The 23099-nt window shown below is 35.3% G+C and overlaps 2 protein-coding genes across 5 annotated transcripts; one reads left to right on the plus strand and one right to left on the minus strand.

The window, feature by feature from the left end:
* Positions 1-6004: 6004 nt before the first annotated feature.
* On the minus strand, positions 6005-9494 carry LOC126922980 (E3 SUMO-protein ligase ZBED1). Of its 2 annotated transcripts, XM_050735942.1 has the most exons (3): positions 8539-9494; positions 7608-8208; positions 6005-7511 (listed from the first exon to the last, which is right to left on the minus strand). In XM_050735942.1, exons 1-3 carry the CDS (start codon positions 9230-9232, stop codon positions 7277-7279), a joined length of 1530 nt encoding a protein of 509 aa, XP_050591899.1. In that variant the 5' UTR covers positions 9233-9494; the 3' UTR covers positions 6005-7276. The 2 variants fall into 2 exon arrangements, with proteins under 2 accessions (XP_050591899.1, XP_050591898.1); XM_050735941.1 differs by having other exon boundaries at positions 7608-9494.
* Positions 9495-15458: 5964 nt separating this feature from the next.
* On the plus strand, positions 15459-22058 carry LOC126923769 (kelch-like protein diablo). Of its 3 annotated transcripts, XM_050737548.1 has the most exons (7): positions 15459-15845; positions 17101-17154; positions 17234-17607; positions 17689-18004; positions 18082-18779; positions 19126-19468; positions 19646-22058. In XM_050737548.1, the coding sequence occupies exons 3-7, from the start codon at positions 17294-17296 to the stop codon at positions 19835-19837; spliced, it is 1863 nt and encodes a 620-aa protein (XP_050593505.1). In that variant the 5' UTR covers positions 15459-15845; positions 17101-17154; positions 17234-17293; the 3' UTR covers positions 19838-22058. The 3 variants fall into 3 exon arrangements, with proteins under 3 accessions (XP_050593505.1, XP_050593504.1, XP_050593506.1); XM_050737547.1 differs by lacking the exon at positions 17101-17154 and having other exon boundaries at positions 15460-15845; XM_050737549.1 differs by lacking the exons at positions 15459-15845; positions 17101-17154 and adding an exon at positions 15932-15950.
* Positions 22059-23099: the final 1041 nt, after the last annotated feature.

Consider the following 23099-nt stretch of genomic DNA (forward strand, 5'->3'; position numbering starts at 1 on the left):
ATTTCTCTAAAAAATTAGATGAAACGCAGGAGGAACTGCATAAACATCCGCAGTCTGCTTATTACACAGAACGAAGATTTACAAGTTCTTGCAAAAGCAGTTGCAGTTTATCAAACTGTTTAGCAAATCCAACCTTTACCCGAGCGATAGACTCTAACGAAGGGCGAACATAAATCCAGTGGAAATTTTCTCTGTTCCTAGCAACAAAAGAAGTAATAATAATATCCAAATATATATATACAATAGGTGTATAAATAATATATTAACAACTATGGAGGCTCACATAAACATGCTATGGAAGAAGACGCGGCATATTTATTTACATCGATAATATTTTCGAATAATATTTCCTTCTAATTCGCAAGCTTTCGTGAATGACGACCAGGTAAGCGAGAAAGATGTTGGTCTTGTCCGAACGTTTCAGGGAAGACAACTCATACGCATACATGTTACTCATACAACCGTTAGGCAATCGAGCAACGCTGATGGGGCTCCTCTTTGTAGATTCATCCAATTAGGATCTCGGAAAATCGGGCGTGTCTGATCAAAGTGTGAAATTCTGTTTGCCACATGGCACGCGCCCGTAGACAGATTGTTGGCGAGAAATTAGCAAAACTCTTTGTTCCTTTACGGCAAAAACCTTATCGTAAGATCGTAATCGAGTTTCGCAGACGCTATAATTAACTTTGCAATTAATTCGCTCGTAGGAATGCAGAGAACCACACTCCCTCTTAAAGGGAGTGTGACTCACTTTCTTGATAACTTGTTAACCTACGAATCGCAGTAACAATCTTCTTCAATGTTCTTCCATTCTATCTGTGCATTTCAAATAGGACTTAGCTTCAGTATTTTTGAACAATACAGAACATTTTTACGAATACGTGTATTATACAAAACGCATCATTCAGTGGTCTTCTTCTCTGTCTAAATCGATAGAATTGAATACTCTAAATGCGACACAATTGAACAGTACTATTAGTAGAGTAGTACAACACTAGCTATAAACAACATTGGTTTTAGGTAAATATATATCTCAATAGAGAGCTGTTCGCAGACTTCCGAGCAACGACGTCGAACATGTATCTTCCTTTATTTCGTGGCGATCCAATTAATGCGCCACATGACGTTTCCGACGAGCGGAAATCGGTGAAGGGGCCGCTGGCCAGAGAGAAACGAGCAAGAGAGGGCACACGGCCAGACGTCGGACTCCTGCGGGGTCTAAGTTAATTGTTAATCGGTAATCCAGCTCGATCTATCCGCCACGCTACCGTCCAACCGTCAGCTGGCTCCTGCGATTTTTCGAATCCGAAAAACGTTATCCTTTCCACTTTCAATTGCATGATCGTCACTCTACTATTGAACGTAATGTGCTTCACGAAAGTATTCCGACACTTACCATAGAGAACCTCGATGTATTTTAAATTTCATTATCACTGTCACGATTATATTGGTAGAACTGAAAATATGATCTTACAAATCTGATCACGAATATAAAAGTCGTAAGATATTTAGTAGAAAATTAGTATATAGTCTGAGTAGCCATCCTAAACACGTAAATACGTGTTAAGGATGATCCCATTAAATATCGAGGCTTACTAATACAGTATACAGCGTAATACATTATCGTAATATCCTTTAACAGATAGTTTAGATTTGTAGTACCGTGGCTCAATAAAAAGCCACTACGTATTATTTTAATTACGAATTCATGATTAATTTGTACCTTTTGGTAGAATCCTCATTACTGGTTCTCACAAATCGTCCAAAAAAGTCTCTGAATGCTTATTCAACACAGAGTGATCTCTGTTCTATTCTGTTTCAACCAAATTTCCTCGCGAATAACCAAACGTAGTACCCAAACCAGTGTCGTGGTCGAGAATGAGCTTTTTTGCGAGCAGGACGAGCAAAGGAAGAAGAAGAAGCAGCGAGACGTAAGTGCACTCCCATACAGCCGGTTTTCTGGCGCATAACGCGCGTTCCTCACCGTGGTTCTCCAGGCGAAAAAGGAAGAGAATTCTCGGTGCGGTGTCTCGGTGTTCGGATTTCATGGTGCCAGGCCAGAAGACAGAGAAAGTCTCAACTCCCGTCGTCGGTGGCGAGAACGTGGTGACAAATTAAAATGGGCGAGAGAGGCAGGTGGTACTATCTCGGTGCTTCGTTTTTAAAGTTATGTATGCCGGGCCAGTTTTCGGTACCATGTGCCGTAAGAAGAGACATTGCAATTCGTATCGTCGCAAAACATAAACTTCTGAAACGTTGTTTCTTTTATTAATGAGTCTTGTCCATACAATGGCCAAATGCTCGAGTATACGTCATGAGTGATAGTTCACTTTCCTGCCCCCGAGTCCCGTTGATATCGATCGGAAATATCTCGATCGATATTTGTATGCAATGCCTGACCTCGATAGTTACACAATAATTTATTAAAAAATCATAAATATGCGCATTTAATTTAGTCATTAATAAATTATGTTTTTATTGACTTGCAATAAGGGAAGAGGAAGGGAGCGGAAGTTGGGATGGGAATGGAAGAGGGATAAACTGGAAACAATAAAACGGTTCACATGTCTGCAGATATTATTTTAAAGAAGTAGAAGTTTGGGAGGGAACTTAAGGGAAAAAGAATATAAAAAAAATAAAAATTTATGAACGATTTTAAGTTAAGAATGTACATGTTTGGGGAATGTGGGCGTGGAAAAAGAGAAGGGATGTGGGGAAGATTAAGATAAGATATATAAAGTCGGTATTAAGCATGGATAAATATACATGGTATTGAAAGAGACGCAGAAAGACAGGATAAGAATTAAGCCAGGACAGAGGACGATGAAGTTCGAGTTCAATTTGGAGTCGAACAGCTTAGAAGCGAAGGTCAAGAGACAAATGAAAAAGCTAGGGGAAAGGGTCGGAAAAAAGCAAATACAAGTCCAATATAAGTCACAATATAACAAGATAAGAAGTGCAAAGTATAATGTGAGGTACAAGCAAACAAGGGCAAATATTATAAATAAAGGTGAGATATTTGGAAAGAACTGGGGATGGAAATAATCAACAGCTCACAGCAAGGGCGAGATGTGGTAATATAGAAGCATGGGATTTGGCTATGGTTAAGGAATAGGTTTTGGCTATGGGCACTGGGAAGAAAGGAAGTGCGAGATTTGCCATGAAGGATAGAACACGTTGGAGCATATGGTTAGAGTGTTAGAGAATGCAAAGAACTGGGAAGGGGGAACTTCAGAGTGAATGGGAGGGAAAGAGAAGAGGTAATAAAATGGTTGAGGGAAGTGGAGAAAAGAAAGAAGGAGGAAGAGAGAAAAAAGAAAGTCTATGCAAGGGGACAGGTGAGAGGATGATGAGAGAGAGAGGAAGAGCGAAGAAATTAGCCCAAGTAGAATAAGTAAAATTATACGTATATTTATAAGTATAGTCATTAGATTAAGTAAATCAATATTGTAAAAAAACTATGAACAAAGTCCTTTTCAGGGTTGTGGAACCGAAAATAAAGATATATGTATGTACAAATTACGTCTTTGTATAGTTTCTGATATAAAAAGCTCCTTTTCAAGATAGAAGATCTTTTTGAAATGAGATGAGGAAGGTAAGCGAGCAGGAGGTAAAAGGAGAAGAGGAACGTAAATGACAATGAAAGAATAAAGGAAAATGTGGAAGCACGATAAAAAGAGAGAAGAAACAAGAAAGATAGATAAAAGATGGTAAACGAGGCAGAAAGATTATTATAGAAGAGAAAGAATTTAAAGAGAAAAGGAAAAGAGTACAAACCTAATCCTGGAAATACGAAACGATACGTAAAGAAACGCAATGAGATAGGAAGAAAAGGAAAAAGTAGTTACAAAATGGAAAAAAGAAAGGAAGAATGGAAAGGAGAAGTGAAAGGAAGAGTGGAAGTAGAGAAAGCTGCGAGAGAGAAAGAAGGAGAGAGAAAATGGAATCGACGGTGCGTGACCCCCTTGGGAAGGGTCAAGTAACGGAAGTAGAGCTCGGCTCTCGACCCTCGAAAACCAGTGGGTCGCAGGGATGAGCACCAAATTAACCGGCAGTTCAATCCAACTGGCATCCCTCGATATATAGGCATCATCGACATGGATCATCGTTCTGCACCGTCACCATATGTCGTGCAGGTGAAGACACACGGTACGTGCCAATATCGAAAAAACGTGACTAGCAACTACACGCCTTACCCTCTGACTGATCGTGCACGCTCAAAATGGATGGAATGCGACAAATTTCGAAATTACCGAATTAAGATTCTGAATTTGGTTATTGCTCGATAGAAGATTGAAATTAAGATTTTTAGAAATAAATTTATTCAGACTAAAAGGAGATAATCTTTTATTTTCTTAAGGTACTGACATATATATACGTGGATATCGAAAGATAAAATTGATTATTTATAGAAGAATTTTCGGAATGTTTGTTTATAGTATATTATTCATTGTATTTTTCGAATTAATCTTTTTTATTGAAATGAAACAAATATTTCCAAATTTATTTTAATTTTATTTATATAGTAGATGAAAGCGACATAGTGACAAGAGGTGCAATCATTCAAATCGCTTTATCAAACTACAATCCCATTAAGAATGGTCGTTTTTCATTAAAAACCATGGTAAATATTCTCATTCAAATTGATGACAATATTTTATCGAATTCGACTATTTTATCTTTCCTCCTTGCCAGTTTAGATTGATAAAATTGCAAAAATCAAAAGAAACAATTGTTTCATCAAACACGAAGGTTCCTTAAACTAAAAACAAGTTGTAACAAAGTATAAGCAAGGCAAAAACAAAATGAAAAAATCAAAAGTAAAATTACAATACGCGGAACAACTGAACTCGGTTCGGCTTTAACGCCAATGTCGCGTGATGATCCCGAAATGGATTTACACGGATATCGAGGGACAAGCGACGCTCCGGCACCGTCAAAGCAAAAATTTTCCCCAGGGACGATGTTCCCCTTCACTTTTGTCATTAAATGCGCATTACCGCGCTGCTTGCATCGCAATCGACTCGTCCACGTGACTTTTAATCGAATCGATCGATATCGTTATACGCGTGTTTCGTTCCGTACAGACATTTAACGACGCAAAAGTAAAATCGTCTACTAGACAATAGAACTATCTCATCTTTCCCTCTGTCTTTTCAGATCATATTTTCCTCCACTGCAACCTGTCCTATTGCTATATTGATAATCCTTATTAATCTTTAATTAGCAATCACGATAGTTAAAATAGTTTCTCCCGCTGTTTGCAATCCTCTGCCCGTTTTAGAATGGGAAATAAATTTTATGATAATCAGACGATTATAAAATCGTTGATCAGTGTTTAGATTCCTTCTTCATTTTAGAAAACCTTTACAAAAATGTATTTTATCGATCAACATAATCGGAAATTATTACAAGAGAGCTACGCAAACTTTTAACGTTATGCGAAATAGAACCTATTTTTTCCACTTTTGTTTAGTGAACAACTTTTTTATCGTTTAATCACGATAAATATTTTTTTTGGTTTATATCTTGACTATAAAGCTGTCGTAGAAAATACATATCAACGGTTCTATGTGCTCATGTTCTCGTGCAGAAGCTCATCAAATCGAATGTCGGGTGGAAAACCAAACATCAAGATAATTAAAAGTCGCATTTTTCTTTCTTTATCTAAAATAATTGAGGCTTTCTACAATAATGACGCAACTGCATGTATACAGGTGCTCAGCATTACGGAAACACCGTACATCAACGTCACTTTCGACCGATGCCTTTATAACTTTCGACAATGAATATCGTCCAGCTCATATTGTATGCACGCATCAACGATAAATGTACGAAATCAGCCTAACTGAATTATTCATTCTTACGTACTATGTTCGAACTAAATTATGTACATGTTTCTTAAAGAAGGTATATAAAATTTGAAACCGCTAAAAGTTGTTAATTAAATACCTAAGCGAATATATATACTCATTTTCGATTTAAGATAAATGAACTCTTCGCAAGATCATCCAAGAAGTTATGATTCTATTAGGCCATTAGTAACTAACAGAGAAACAATTTTTTCACGGGCTAAGAAAGCTCAGTTCTCTCTCGAATGTTACGATACATAGGAAAAACCAGAAACCTGTACAAAAAGTGCAAAAAGCTAATGAAAAAAAGATTGTCATCGAGGCGTTGAGGTGTCAGAAATGATGGGGAATTGTGGTTAAAGTTAACGACGCGAGTATACATATGCAACAGCAGGGATTGTAAGACAACCAGAGAATATGCGGGTAGCACGATCATTCCTGCGCAACTTTGAGTACAGCCGATTTTATACCTGTACGAGAGCCAGTTGTCGGTGTCTCGGAACGTGCAGCTGACCGTTTTTCATTGCCACCTGTACAGTTCGTCTTCTTTCGTGTATACTTTTCCGTTTTGTGGTCCCATACGGGTGAATTTTAAGAATCAAAGAGAGAATTGCGTTCATTTGCCGCCCGCAGCCGAATAAATTGCATCTCCAAATTGTTCTGACATCGATATCGTCACTGTTGAATCTTTGCAACATGATCGTTTTCGTTTACTTTTACTGCTTGGTTAGATACCTTTCTGTAATCGATCAATGCTTACTTATTTTATTTATATATTTAGAATGATCAACAAAGTACATCAATTACAAGCTAATTAATTCATAACGTTGAGTGCCGTTTTCATTACTCAAGATCCATCATCTCGCGTTTAATGGTATTCTCAAAAGGAAGATTAATAGGAGCAGGTAGGCAGTTTGAAAAGTGAAAAATAAAACAGGTGCAACGTACAGTCCGGCAGCTAGACTCGTCTCATCTTCCCTGATTTATCGGCGACCAACAAAGTGTATCCTATACTTCACCTGTTGCCCTGACAGCTAACTTCATCCCTGGGCTACACACTTAAAAATTCTACTTGATAACATACATGAAACAAATTATTTAAATTTATTCAAATTTTCGAGTATTATTAATTTCCTCTTCTAATTAGCTCTTCTAATTTCCTAAATTTATGCGGTAAATTCTTTTAAACTCTCGAATAATTTAACGTACATCTTTTAGAATAAGAAATCATATATTATGTATGAAAACATTCTTTCGTACACGCGTGATAGATATATCACAAATTGTTACTTAAATATCGATAAGCTATCAAAAAGTACGAGCTTATCATTCAACCTTTCGATAATAGCATTTCGATGATACCATCGGCAGTACGAGGAAAAAATCGTAAGAAAAAGCAAATCTGTTTCGCTATCCTATTTATTTTAGTTCGAACCTATCACAGCGAGCATGTTAGTACGTTCGTCTGACAATCGTACTCTTCGATCAAATAACATTTTCTGCAATTTTGAAAATAAAGGATTGTTAGATACAGAGTATGCAGGTGCGCACAAGTAATCGGCTGCAATTTTTGAAAGGTTTGGAAACATCACGTGGCCCGTAGTACTCCACCATGCGATCGGATCGTCTTTTCTGTTAATTATTTTCAAATTTATATATCTAGAAAAAAAAAAACAACAAGGAAGGTTACAAACGTGTATTATACTACTAAATCGTAAAAAGCTACACGATTTAATTTCTACATTTCTATATTACCTCTCCAACTCGTGCCTTGATGGACAATTAATAACACAGTTGTCAGGTTTAACGCCCAATTCCTCAACCCTCTTATCAAACGCTGCCCATAAAATATTCGTTCCTACATTTTCATCGTTCGTTTCCGGACTATCAATCGTAGATTCGTTAGAATTAGCGTTTTCATCGTCGGAAACGTTTGATTTCGTCAATATATTCTTCACATTTTCGATACACTTCTTGGAATGAAACGCGACATCCTTGTATCTAGGATCCAAAAATGTGGCGATAGCGTAGCCAACCGACTCTTCGACGTCCTTAAATTGTGCAGAGAAACATCTCAACAAATTGTCACGGAACAACGTGCCATCGGCCGACAAATCATCCATATCTTTTAAAGCAGCCTCTATACCATGAACGATAGGTATTATTTTCGAAATTGTCACGTGAAGATCAGAGAACAATTCTTTTGTCGCTTCGTGCAATGGCCACAAAACTTTGATTATCTCCGAAATTATATTCCATTCAACTTCTGACACGGATGGTACATCTCTGTCAGGTCTTTCGTATATCTTTGGCGACGTCTGAGAAGTTGCTTCCCATTTAGATAATGCATCCTTCTCTAAAACAGGTTTTAATTCGTACACGTGGTTTAGCATTAAATACGCGGAGATCCAACAATCGGCCGCATTCCCCCATAAGTTCAAAATTTTCGAAGAATTCGTAGCAAATCGTTGCGAACTCGCTACGATTTCGTTAATTTTAAAATCACAGACAACGTCTCGGCACTTATTTATCACGTCAAATACAACTTTCGTGTTTTTCATCGCAGTCTGTGCTACACAGTTCAACGTGTGACCGAAACAAGTGTTGTACGTGGCATACGTCATAGTACGATACGTGTCGTTGTAAGTGACGAGGTTTATTTTCGAACAGAATTGCCAGAGCTTACCAATTTCATCGAGCTCGCGTAATATGGGAAACTTGTCGTCCGTTGATTGAAACGAGATCCTCAATAACTTGTGATGTTGGACTCTATCGACACAGAAATGGACGCTTGTCGCGAGAATCAAGCCACTGCGCTTCGTATTTTCCTGCAAACTAATCGCAACGTTAACACACGTCGCTTTCGACAAACTTTCCTTGATCTCCATGCATTTGCGCGCGTACGAGTCTGGCAAGTATTTCGAGATCAAAATACTTCTCTTTGGTATTTTGTATTTTTCGTTCAACGTTCTCACGAAATTGATGAATCCTTTGCCATTGACTATTGAAAACGGAAGCACGTCTTCTGCTATCATTTGTATCAAAGATCGAGTTATCTCACCTGCTTCTGTGAAATTCGAAGACGATCTTCGCAGCACATCGGAGATTTTTGACGAAATTATCGCTTTGTATTTGGTCTCTGATGAACTGGATGCAGTTGTATGAGCTTGTCCCGCTTCTTTCTTACAACTAGACGAGTTTATCTCGAGAACGTCTTTGTGATGTGTGCGGACGTGCGACCACAGATTCGTCGTGTTTTTACAATAAGGCACTATGAGATTGCACTTGTTGCACCTGACGATTGCGTTTAATCCATCGTTTTGGTATACTATGGAAAAATGCAGCCAAATGGCACTTCTTTTCGCACGAATTTTAGGCATATTTGATCATCGATGGTAAAACTTTGCCGTAAAACTTGTATCTTGAAATCACTAGCGTTAACAGTTCTTGTTAATATATTTGTTAATATAATTTCTCTATCATTAGTTCTCTATTCTTTCATTAGAAATGGTATTACTGGCTCGATACTACACACTTAAAACTCTACTACGAAGATGCTACTAAAGATTAGCGATAAGGTATCGGTAACTTATCGATAATATTATTAAGATATCGATAACACATATAAAAATAAATGGAAAATTTTGTAGCGTATCCACAAATAGGATTTCAACGCGAGATTAAACGAGTTAGAAGGAAACGTTCAAATGAAAACGTAGCATAACTGTTAAATTCATTTTGCATTATATTTTGAATGATAAAACACGGTTCTTAAGTACTTTGATAGAATTTGTGTTGCTACTTTAGATAAAGACTATTCCTCATAAATTAGATTAGAAGTATGCTACGAGATGAATGTGAAAATAAATAATTCAGGAAAAAATGTGACTTATCGTGTTTTGTCCTTGCGCTCATCGTTCGTTATAAATAAACTATAGATATTTATGCATTTACAAGGACTATTAAAACCACAAAAATTCACAGAATACAGCAAAATGCAAAAACATATGAAGAATAACCAAAATATAGAACTTCCTATAATATCCAATAGTTAAAACGAATCTCTGTTTATTTTTCATAAAAGTATATATTTTTATAATAAACATCCTCGGTCTAGTTCTCAAATACTTTATCGAATTCTTATCTATTTTTATGTAGACCTACACACGAGTTCTACCCACGAAATTCGATCAAAGCATAATACGCAACAAGCGGAGACTAATTTTTTCGTTAACCATTCGATGATCTTCTCGATCATCTTTTATGAAAGGAGTAATGAATAGTCATTTAAAGAATAATTAATCGCGAAGGAGATATCGTTGCTTAAACTCAACGTAGTGGCTCACGTTTAACGGAAAAGCGATCGCTTAACAATAATGAAGTCGACGAAAGCGTAAGATCTCGTATGATTATGCTTACACGAGATTAATGTCGCGACCAAACGACGAAAATGCAATTTCTTCGTACAGCAAATCCCATTCGATCATCGTCAGAAAAGCATCCTTTATCGATTCGATCGCCGATGCAGCCAGTACGAAACTTATACTCACGCACGGCACACGATATAGAGATACGGAGGAACTCAGAAATTGGCGACACAACTCCGATGTGCAGGCAGCAGCACGAGTGTGCCTTGAACTGGGCCAAGTGTATGATAATAAATAATTCGCACGCCTCACTCGATCCGGTTTAACGCAGGCTCGTCCTGTTATTGGCGTATACAGGGTGTTTCAAAAAATTGCTAACAATCGTTCGTTATAGCGCAGCCTATTAAACGTCTATGAAACAAATGCATAGAAACAGAAACTTATTCGTGAGCATTCGTGGAGACGCGTATTAATTTATAATTATCTCAATATGAATAGGATGTTTGAATCGAGTTAAACGGTTTACCTGGCACCTTCGTAAAATTCGATTACCAACAATGTCGCGATAAATATTAAAATATATCGTGTACTTGTCGAAAGATAAGATGTTCGTTCAATTAAACAAACGATGCGTCGTTTTCTCATTTTTAATGTTTTCTTTCTGCTGAACCTCAAGCACCTCTTATTTTCTTCTTCCTTTTCTGTTCTTTTATTAAAAACTAATACTGTCTCATAACGTACATAAGTTTGATTATTTCGTACAAACGTTCCGTGCGATGTTCGAGGTTGAATTTTAAGACACGGAAGCATAGCTAGCTCAAATAATCCTACCGTAAGCTGTTACTTACCCACACGTATAATCATTTGCCTCCATCGATGTCGCAGCGAATTTTTCTCTCGTTCGTAGAATGCTTTCATCCGCTTTTCAAATACAGATCGAATAAATAATCCTTCGGGCACCTTACGCACGAAACTTCGACAAATAACCTCAAAACTGAGCTCGAAATGTTTCAATGATCGTGTATCAGCGCGCGTAAGTGCGCTCTTATGCAGGCGCGTGTACTTGCGTCTCCAGCTGTCCCTTGTTATTTACGTGTCTCGGTTCGAGGAGCAACGACAGCGAACGAAGAGAACGCGAATTCGTTGCTCCGGAACAGGGAGAAAGGAACGAGAACAGTGAAAGAAAGAGGAAGAGAGAGGAAGAGAGAGCACGACAACTTGGTTCCCGCGTGACATTTATCTTTATGCCCGCTCATTTGCGCCCGCTTATGGTCGAGCACGTGCTACCCGGATCGATTGAACGGGGTCCGTGATGCCGCCTATATAAAGTCGAGTCTACACCTGACAAACGAGCTCGAACCAACGTTACAATCGAAAGAACGAACGTCGATAATATTTATTATCCGTTGCTTGGCGGTACAACGGAGGAACATATTTTATTAGGTGAAACAATTCGATCTATTTAATAGATAGACCGTATAAACGAAGAAAAACTGACAGAGTAGAATCTACGTAGAAAGCTTCGTTTAGTAAATATTATACATTTGTAACAAGTAGTCTACCTACTTTGCGCACCTCGTGCTTATTTTTGTATATTACCTACATTCTATGCATTTCAGACATTCCATAAATGCATAGAGATCTAGTCTATTTATATTTAACTGGAAACAAATTTTAAGGAAACTAAAAAGTTGCTTGTCGATACAGCAAAGGATTATCTTTATTAAGTAGAATAATTTCATCTTTTTAGTTAAGATATTTAGTCTAGCGTTTATTGATATGAGTGATCTTTTGCTTCTCGTTTATACTTTCCCTGAATAAACTAAAGGTCATATTTCGATAGATATGTAATCAACGTCTAGCGACAATACGAAACTCGGGGAAATTTTGTCTTAAAGAAATGCAAAGGTTGCTCTTGAACATAATACCACGTTACTTCGTTAATTGATTTCGACAACAAGACGAGTAAGTAATAAAAATAATGAAAAAAACAAAAACACTTTAAGGAATCGCGAAATAATGATAACTTGAAAAGGACGGTTGGCAAATTGTATCACCTTTATTACGAGTCTGCGAAGTAAGTATATTTCAATTACACGTATATATGTAGTCTGTGTCATAAATTTTGTGCTTGTCACCCGAAGACACGTCCTGGGAAAAAATCAATGTTAATCGAGTGGCATTAACGCAGATGACGTATTAACGGAGCAATATTAAAATCCGTGTCTCGGGAGGAGAAGAAAACGAGAGAAAAAGAAGGGAAAAAACGGGGAACGAAGGGACATTAGTCCGGGTCGGGTTCCGAAAAGCTGCAATCGGTTCGAGTTTCTGTAATCGGAGTTAAACGCGCCTCCAGGCAGTGCGTTTAAGTCGAAAAACCGCGGTAACACCGACGATACCTCTTAAACCACTTTAATGACGCATCGACGCATCGCGAATTTAAAATTACACTGACGACTTACTCGGTCCGCGCCGATAAAGATCGTTGCCGATGCAAAAACCGGCCTGACTCGGTCGCGCCGACTGATAAACCGCGATAAAACTCGCGTGTGCGCGTATAGCAACAGTATCGTAGCGCAGCCTAGTTGTTCGTTCATGCACACCGAGCGCAGTGATTGCTGCGATTTCATTACGCACGAAACGTACGACTGACGATGGATGTCAGCCTGAATCGTGTAACATACAATGATTCGCGGAAGTACTCGAACGCCAGCATAGAAAAAGCGCTTGCCATTTTTACGAAAATACGACGTGTTTCCTACTTTCTCCGTACGGGTATAATCTTCAGGTGGAAATAAGAGAAAAACGTTGTATAAAGTCTCACTATAAAAGCTTCGTTACAGAGTTGAAGGCAAATATCGAACGTAGGCTGAATTTATGTTTATCAACGCGTATTCTGCGGTAAAGAATGCGAACGATAGATCGTATTTACCTTAGTTCCATCGAAATTATTCGAATGCTTAAACTTTCATTAAAGAATGTATACAATGATACAATGAATGATACAATGTATAGTATAGATATAAGTACGAGTAAAGTCTTGCGTAAATCGACTATAGATCATTTGAAACTTTACTAGAAAAGTATAAAAAGAATTCGGAGTGGGAATAGATGGTTACAAATGCGTGATTACTACGAAAGTTTATTTTCTAAGTTGTATCTATTTCTAGACTTTGTCAGCATGATAAACTAATCAGAAGAATGGATGTTCTAAAGTTGTTATACTTACCCTAGGGGAAAAATATAATACTAAAGATCAAACAATTTGTCTAAATGAATGTTTGAAGATATTTCCTTGAAAGTAATAAAATATCTAATACGTTAAGAGGAATTTAACGAAGAGTTCGTAAAGTGGCTGTAGCAATCATCGGTAAAGGACTATGAATTCACAGTAGTACGAGTGTATCTTGTGTCAGACATCTAGCGCGGAGCTTATTTCATCGCTTGAAACCTGTCTTTTTCTTTAAGTTGATCTTAATAAAAACTCAACTTTATATTATATATTCTTATATTTTTTAAACATCGTTTAAACAATGTATCAAATTCCAGTTAAAAACGATTAATTGCAACTTTTTTGGAAAAAGCGGGAGTACAAAATCGTTGACGTAAAAAGCACGATATTCGATAATTAGAAATATATTACGTGCAGAAAACCGGTAAAATTTTAATTTATATCTCGTTTTATCAACTGATCGAAAGTATCTTAAAGAAACGTAGCAACTGCCGCGATGGAAATTATAATTACGTATATTCAAGCGACACCTGTTCCACAGTTAAGCAAGTAAACCTTGAGCAAGTAGAATCTTTCGTTGTAACTAATATATTTATTATACGATATCTCAGTTATTATCAACCTATCAAATACTCAAATATTTTTATCTACCCTTCTGATGTCGACTTCTCTCTTAATAATTAATTAAATAATTAAATAATTTTTTCGTAAGCTTCCAAATATTTGCTGATTTTTGAAATACATGCGCAATGTGTAACGCGGTATTCGGTATCAGACCGAGAACTAAATCACAAGCAGAAGTCCGTTCGATATATCCTTTCATCAATAATTCGAATAATTAAACTGGCAATACGGTTTTCCCTGAAACGGGAACAACTCGTCTGGCGCAATAAAACAGGCAGAACTTCCGTGAACGCAGCGTGACTGTGTGCAAGCTGCAGAAATAGCAGGCGCGCGATACGATAAAACGATTAAGCGGATCGTCGTGAGTTCGGATGGCAGGTGCCAATAAAAATCGGTTACGTCTTATTACGGTTGACCTAGATTTTAGCCGACTCACAGGCAACCAGCCCTTGTAATCTTAATAAGGTGATCCACACGGTGTAACGGCGGTATATACGGCCCCATTTGTCCCGTTCGTGATGATTGAATAATCTTGCGGCAGAGAATGAGAGCCGATGTTCTCGGAAGCGGAATATCCATAGACACGCGACCGGCTCTTTCCGCTTTCGCTCCAAGCGCATCGATCGCCGTGCTATTTTATTAAGCAGCGGCTTGATACAACCGATACGATGCCCGCGAAACACGGCCAGCTTTCACGATTCGCAACCAAGATACGGTGTTCGAACATTGTTTACCAGATGCGAACACGAAAACAGTGATTGCGCGTTTCGAGATTCGAAGAGAACATCGTGGACCTTGTTCGCCGTGTAATCTCTTAACTGTATGTTTAATGACATACAGGATGTCTCAGAAAACCAACTTTGACTACGTTACGAGACAAAGATGGATTTATGGCTATACGTCATCATTAATTGTTAATACTCGATTTCAACATGACAGAAATAAAACTTTCGATTTATTAATCTGTGACGATCATTTTGCTTTTGCTTCGTCTCAATGAACCAATCGACATTTCATTCTTTTAAATTTAAACGTCTTCGATAACATCCTCTATTAATATTATCGACTCGGCTTTTTTTATCTTTTGATCCTGTTGATTCTGTAATTTCTGTAACTCAACAGGTAAGTGATTTTAAATTTCAAACTAGAATCTTATTGAATATGTAATAGGTTAATTAACTTCTTGTTAGATGTTGAATTTTTCGACAGGATATAAACATTTTTTTCATCAAATCTTTTTTCATTATTAAATTTTGCTTGAGAGCTATACGCGGGAAAGAAATTTAAATAAAAATGACTGTAGTTGTGCCATCTGTTGTTGAAAAGAGAAAGCGTAGACACGGTTACAACGATTCGGACAGTTCTAACAATACAGTGCTTCTATCTGTTGGTCTTGGACGGAAAGCAAAGGTAGAGTGACACAATTGGCACAACGCGAGCGTAACCCTGGGGATTCGGTTCAGAAACGAAGGAATCGCTATTTGGTGCATTATGCATCACAAGCAAAGATATCAAAATGAAAGTACCCTTGTGATATCATCCACGGAAATCTGGTGAATCGGATTTTTAATTGGTGTATCGGTTCTGAAGCGCGACGCTGATTCGACATCTAACATCATGCTATTGTTTTAACAGTATCGTGAAAAAACGAAGCTGGAACGGTGATCAAATTTTTGTTTATCGCTTATTAGCTGGGAAACTACCCAAACTATACAGAAATTCGATCAAGTTTCTTAATCGTACGTCAAAACTCTTCATATCCATCATACAGTGAGTGTCAACGATGTTTCTACTATCACTTTCTCACGCCTACGAGCTGTCCAATTCCATGAAAACACTTTTACACGATCCGTCGTTAAGATAAATGTATAAAAGGTGAAAATATCACATAAAACTCGTATCATTTATTCAATATGCAAAAATATATTCGCGTAATTAATACTTTTGCTACATTTTCGATTCTTTGTAAATTGTATTGTAAAACTGTATTAACAATGATTTATTTCCGACGTAGAAAAATTCAGTTAATTTAATCTCGACGAAACGAAAATCTCTTTTTCATAATGGCAGTAGTGTCTCAGTGTATAAATTAAAAAGATATATTTTTATGTTAGAATGTATTGCATTAGATCTATGTCAATATTATCCATGTTATTTTGAAAGTTAAAATTGTATTGAAGATTTGATTATTTTTAGAATACGTTTCGTATATAATGATTATTTTTTATATATTTCAAGTAAAATTTCCAACTTTATGTTATGTTATGCGTATACAGAATCGTTTATTTTGGTGATTAGATATTTTATCTATAATACTGAGTAACATAGCTTCATTCAAAGTTTAGACAGATAAAGAGATTAGATAAAAGAACTATGTGTTTACTCATGTGCTTAACACAAAGAAAACAAGAAAGTTTAACAAAGAGATTTTATTATATATATCACAAAACTTAAATGTATGTATAATTTGCTGTTAAGTTAAAGATAAGTTAATCGTACTATGATTTTGAAAAATTTATGTTTCTTTCTCATAAAATGACTTTTAATGTTTGTGGATATTATTTTAAACATTAATTTCATTATTAGTTGTTACTATATGTTATTACCGGGGTTATGTTGTTATTTACAAACAGTCATGCAATTATTATGATTACTATAAAAGCATTGCATTATCTACAAATAATCTGTATCGATTTGGAATCTTTATTAATTGATCTTATATCTATATACGTATCTTTTTACAATATAGGAGTCTTCTTTCCAGTTGTTATCTTTTTAGGTAGAATATTTGTATCAATGAATCATTAAGTCACCACACAATTGTATTAATTTTTCTACTCATTCTAAGCTTTTTCAACTTGTTATATAATTCAAAAGTAAAATTTGAATTTATTAAATTCTGTCAAATTTATATGGAAACAGATACTACGTATAACTATAAAAGAAACTTGTTTGTAGCATGATCATAGTTGAGAAGCCATAATGACTAATTTACAAACACTTCTTCAATCTTTGGTTTACATAGGAAAATAAAATTTTAGTCACACGATAGCTCCTAAAATTCTTCAATGTATCAAATGTAATTATGTAAAGTCAAATTATTTGGATATTAAAGATTAGTTAAATCGTTTAACCAGATAAGAATGTTTTAATTTTAGGGATTTGAGAAGATCAGAGGGCCTGGTGCGGGCACGTTCGAGAGCCGTGGTTGTTGGTGAATGGTGTTGCAGATAGACTCGGTGTGGGGTTGGGCGTCACCCCCGCTGCGCCTCCAGCTAGGGGGGTCTAGGGGCGCCTCGGGGAGAGCGACCGCGGGCGCCCCATCCTCACAGAGGATGGGTGAAATGGTCGTAGAACGCGCACCTTCTCCAGCCCGCCTCAGTCATACTTCAGAGAAACATCCTCGTGCTACACTCACCGAACTCAATGTTCTTCGTCGTCATCGAGAATTGTGCGATGTTGTTCTCAATGTCGGCTCTAGAAAGATATTCGCTCATCGTGTTATTTTATCGGCGTGTAGTCCGTACTTCCGGTAAGATACTATAATCGTAATTAAACATTGGAACCTTCAAAATTTAAATTGACTAAATCGTGAAAACTGTACCGTTTGTAGAGCGATGTTTACTGGGGAGCTGGCGGAATCTCGACAAACTGAGGTCACAATACGTGACATAGATGAAATGGCGATGGAACTATTGATAGACTTCTGTTACACTTCTCACATCATCGTCGAGGAAGCGAACGTTCAAACTCTCCTTCCAGCAGCGTGCCTTCTCCAGCTAGCAGAGATTCAAGATATATGTTGCGAGTTTCTCAAACGCCAGTTAGATCCGTCTAATTGTCTAGGTATACGAGCGTTTGCTGATACTCATTCTTGTCGTGAACTTTTACGAATCGCGGACAAGTTTACGCAGCACAATTTTCAAGAAGTATGTATTCTTCATTCTCCAAGATGTATCTAATAATTAGATTTATAATAATTGTATATATTTTTGTTCCTAACTAGGTAATGGAAAGCGAAGAATTTCTTTTATTGCCTGTTGGCCAATTAGTAGATATTATTTCTTCGGACGAGTTAAATGTTCGAACAGAAGAACAGGTATTTAGTGCAGTTATGAACTGGGTCAAATATAATGTTACTGACAGAAGGCAACATTTAGCGCAAGTTCTTCAACATGTACGACTACCCCTCCTTAGCCCAAAATTTTTAGTTGGAACCGTAGGTTCTGACCTTTTAGTTCGGTCCGATGACGCATGCAGAGACTTGGTAGACGAAGCGAAAAATTACTTGCTGCTTCCTCAAGAAAGGCCACTGATGCAAGGACCTAGAACACGACCTAGAAAACCAACCAGACGCGGTGAAGTTCTATTCGCTGTCGGAGGTTGGTGTTCTGGCGATGCAATCGCTAGCGTGGAAAGATTTGATCCTAACACTGCGGATTGGAAAATGGTGGCGCCCATGAGTAAACGAAGATGTGGTGTCGGAGTAGCTGTACTGAACGATTTGTTGTACGCAGTGGGTGGTCACGACGGACAAAGCTATTTAAATAGCATCGAACGATATGATCCACAAACGAATCAATGGTCCTGTGATGTTGCACCTACCACATCGTGTCGAACTAGCGTAGGTGTTGCGGTATTGGATGGTTTTCTTTACGCGGTAGGTGGGCAGGATGGCGTCCAATGTTTAAATCATGTTGAGAGGTAAATTGTCCTATTTATAAATATTTTATTGCCATATAGTTAAAATCAAATTTTATTCATTCAGAGTCTCTTCACTAATTATACATCACAAGTATAAATAAACTTTGCCTACTTATCATGCATGTTATTCACGTTTTATTGTTAGAGCGCTATCTCTTCCATTCTTTACTTTATAAAACACAATAACAAAGTGAGAAATAACATGACATGATAACTGTATGATATGATAGAACATTATTTGTAAGCTTTTACTCATTTTATCTACTTTCATGTATCAATATGAAATATACAAATTAATATAATTTTTAAAGGATTCAAAATGAAACAAAGGATTTATTATATACAGGTATGATCCTAAAGAAAATAAATGGTCCAAAGTATCACCAATGACCACTAGAAGGCTTGGAGTAGCTGTTGCTGTGCTAGGTGGTTATTTATATGCCATCGGCGGATCTGATGGCCAGTCGCCTTTAAATACAGTAGAAAGATATGATCCGAGACAAAACAAATGGTCTCAAGTATCACCTATGTCTACAAGACGTAAGCATCTAGGCTGTGCGGTATTTAATAATCTAATTTATGCCGTTGGAGGACGAGATGACTGCATGGAACTCTCAAGTGCAGAACGGTATAATCCTCACACAAATTCTTGGAGTCCAATAGTCGCTATGACATCAAGAAGAAGCGGAGTAAGTTGCCTTAACTTTTACTATTTATTGTTTAAAACAGTCATTAACCTGATTTCTTGTAAAAACCTGTTTCACTAAAAATACTTCACTTAAATTTCATAATATTGGATGCAGATAAATTAAAAAATCATACGTTTCTTACTAACAAAAGAATTCATTCACTTATTATATTTTCAGGTGGGTTTAGCAGTAGTGAATGGTTTATTATATGCAGTGGGTGGATTTGATGGAACTGCCTATTTAAAAACAATCGAAGTGTACGATTCAGAACAAAATCAATGGAAACTATGTGGTTGTATGAATTACAGAAGACTTGGTGGAGGTGTGGGAGTAATGCGAGCCCCTCAAACCGAAAACTACATTTGGTAGCTCAGGCCCCCCTCTTCAGCCCAAATGGCTGAAACTCCTTTAACTCCTCTTACACCGATGACTCCTGTTACACCCGTAACTCCACCCGCCCCTGTGTCGGTTCCTGTTGTTATAACTAATACTAGAAAACGCTACCGCCGATCGATGAGCATTATATAAGTAATACGTACGTTTTATAAGACTTTGCCTTTCTAGAGATGAAGTCATTTTTGTATGTTCTTTCATTAGCTTTGTGTAGCTTACAGTTCATTTTCACGAGATAATTACTTTGTACTAAGAGCGGTTGTATATTTTCCTGATGTAGAAAATTTATTCCTTGATAATGTTTATATTGTCGCGATTTAATCATGTTCTTTATATAAGACTTTGTAAAATATTTCTCTTATGTTATTTATAGATTCTGTTATGTATTACAAAATACCAATTCCAATTGTTCTAGATTTAAGTACAATACTCTTGTAATTTCTGTTCTATTTTCCTTTTCTTTTTCTTTTTTTTATATATATATATGAACTATATACATATATATATATATATATATAAAGCAGCTGTGTTTATTGTGAATATTTAAAATACAAAAGAACAGAAAGGCAAAATCTCTTTGAAACATATTCTCGAACACAATATTCACTTCAATGGAATGCTTGCAGCTTCCATGTTTTCAGTGATTAAAAAAAAAAACAGATTTTTAAAGTATATATTGACATCAAAACCTCGTTATGGAGGACTGCTTGTGCAGTCACTAATAAAAAAAAGAAAAACAAAAATAAAGAGTTAATCAAACAAATTGTTTCTGTCTCGATAGTATACTTTCTACATGTATCGTATTTTTATCAATAAGACTGAAGTGAAACCAAAAGTTTATGTAAAATTAATAAATGAAACGAATGTTTCAGGCTCTAAGAATATTTTTGTTTTAAGATAATGTATAAAACATGCATAAGTTATAACATGATTTCATCACGTACTAAATATTACAATCATTGGATTTATGTTTCTTAATCCTTTTAATATCTCTACAGAAAACAAAGCTTGATAAATTTACGTTTTGTTTGAAGCGATAAAGCTCTTATTGTACAAAATGGTAATAGGGATCATTATCCAACAATTTCATAATGTAACGTTTGTGATAATAATCTAATAAGAGTCAGTAAATTTGACTGATTGTGAGCAATATTTTACTAACATAACAAAATATTGTTTTGTAATTATTTAAATAGAAAGTTATACGAAAGCTGTGAAAATTTCTGTCGATTAATTACAAAATTAAAAAGTTTATGAACTTAATAGTTGTGTTACATCTATGAGATTGTTGAAGAAAACAAAGCACATGTCTAGTATAAGAATATGCTGACGATATGATGTAACTATCTTTAAACAACTTGTTACAAAATATCACTATTAGAAACTGTACAGATTCTCGATATTGTATCGTAATGACTTTCTTCAATGGAACAATCAGTTTTAATTAGACGTGAAACGCAAAAACGTTTCTATTTCTTTACAAACACAACAAATTTATGAAATCTATATAATATATCTATATAAATGAAACAATTATATTGAGTTGGAATAATCCAATTACAGATTTAAAATGGTACAAATTATTGTAATCACTAAACAAAGTTCAAATAAGTGTTCAAAATTACAGATTTAATTTACAAATAGTTAAAACTGTAGTTTCATTATAAGATGTTGCTAAAAATGTTAGTATTTTAGTTACTTAAATCAAAATTCAATTCAATTTTAAACTCATGTGAGAAACATTTTTACAGAGTGACATTTACATTTCTTTTTACATCAATAAATTTTATTATAACTAATTGTTATTCTCTAATGAAACAATGGAATTTTTGAAGTAAAATTATTTTATTATTTTTTATATATACATATATACAAAGATTTCATTATATTCCTTGGAAAATATATTAAAAATGTTTTATTTTCTGCCTACTGGTGAATTCTATTACGTGGAGCAGATAATCAAAATGAAAAAGTTTTACACATAATACGGAGTAATTTATGGAAATGCTAAAAATTAGATGATTTTTTACAAATAAAACATACATTTCAAAAGTACAGATTAAATTTTTGTTTTATATAAGATTTCATATATGTATAATATAAGTTTATAGAAATGATAAGTTTTTAGTGTACTTAATAATTCTAAAAGATGAATTTCTTTCTTAAATCTTGTATAATAAACAAATTTCAGTTTGTATTTTTAATTTGTTTTTATGCTAATGATCTCTTTCTCAATTATACCAAATGTTACCTCCTATCTTCTACAGTGAATAGCCGATTTTCCACCATATTTTATGTTTGCATGGGAATTTTATTCAATTGTGGAAAATGTACATTCTAATCTTGAGCCATTAATTTTGTTTTAAATATTTGTCATTTAGGCAACTATAGAGTAATCATATATAAACAAAGTTTATATATTATTTTATTTAAGTTTATTAAACTAAAAAATTATGAACATTTTACTGTAAGTAACATTACATGCAATTTCCAATTTCTTTTTATCACTAACATAGAATACTGTGCAATATTATTTAATCTAAGAAAGTTATCTTGCATAATTACTGTAATTGGAATCATACATGAATATATAAAATTTTAGTTTAATATTCAATTTACACATACTTTATTTTCTAATTTTATATGCTTTATTTGTATATGAATACTTTTGTATATACTAAAGATCTGTTCAAATCCTTTAACAAAGAAAATATATCGTTAAGATAAAAGAAAAATTCATTTTGCTGTAATCAACCCTTTTATCAACTATAATAAACTCAAGAAAGAACATTTTTCCTAACATTCTCATATTTGAATGATATGAAGGTGGAAAAGAAATAGTCCATCATGATAATTTTTTAATAAGTTTAAATAGTATTTAATTATGATTGTATCCTACATCATAATAAAATAATAATATGTATTAGATTATCGTATAATATGCGAAAATTATGTTTTATTAATAATTTCAAGAAGCTATCACATCAAAAATTAACTAAAGCAATAAAAATTAGTAATCGGATTGAGATCATTATCTATCGAGAATATAATTTTTGGCTGAAAATTGAGGAATGTTAACAGGAACATAGAATATGAAAGGAGGTATCGTCATGATGGGATAAGGAATGATACTAAATGACGATGTCAAAATTAGAAAATAAATTTTAGATTTTCACGCAATTAATTGACATCTTACATCAAAAGTTGATGCTTTTAACTATTTCCAGGTACAATTTTA

This window comes from Bombus affinis, chromosome 13, assembly GCF_024516045.1.
Source record: "Bombus affinis isolate iyBomAffi1 chromosome 13, iyBomAffi1.2, whole genome shotgun sequence".
NCBI classification, from domain to species: Eukaryota; Metazoa; Arthropoda; class Insecta; order Hymenoptera; family Apidae; genus Bombus; species Bombus affinis.

Excerpts from the sequence above, each read along its gene's own strand:
- LOC126922980 (XM_050735941.1), bottom strand. The coding sequence starts at position 9,232 with ATGCCTAAAATTCGTGCGAAAAGAAGTGCCATTTGGCTGCATTTTTCC. Across the intron at positions 7,512-7,607 it reads TCAAGGCACGAGTTGGAGAG|ATATATAAATTTGAAAATAA; the intron begins GTAATATAGAAA and ends TTTTTTTTCTAG.
- LOC126923769 (XM_050737548.1), top strand. The coding sequence starts at position 17,294 with ATGGTGTTGCAGATAGACTCGGTGTGGGGTTGGGCGTCACCCCCGCTG. Across the intron at positions 18,005-18,081 it reads CGCAGCACAATTTTCAAGAA|GTAATGGAAAGCGAAGAATT; the intron begins GTATGTATTCTT and ends GTTCCTAACTAG. Across the intron at positions 18,780-19,125 it reads TGTTTAAATCATGTTGAGAG|GTATGATCCTAAAGAAAATA; the intron begins GTAAATTGTCCT and ends TATTATATACAG.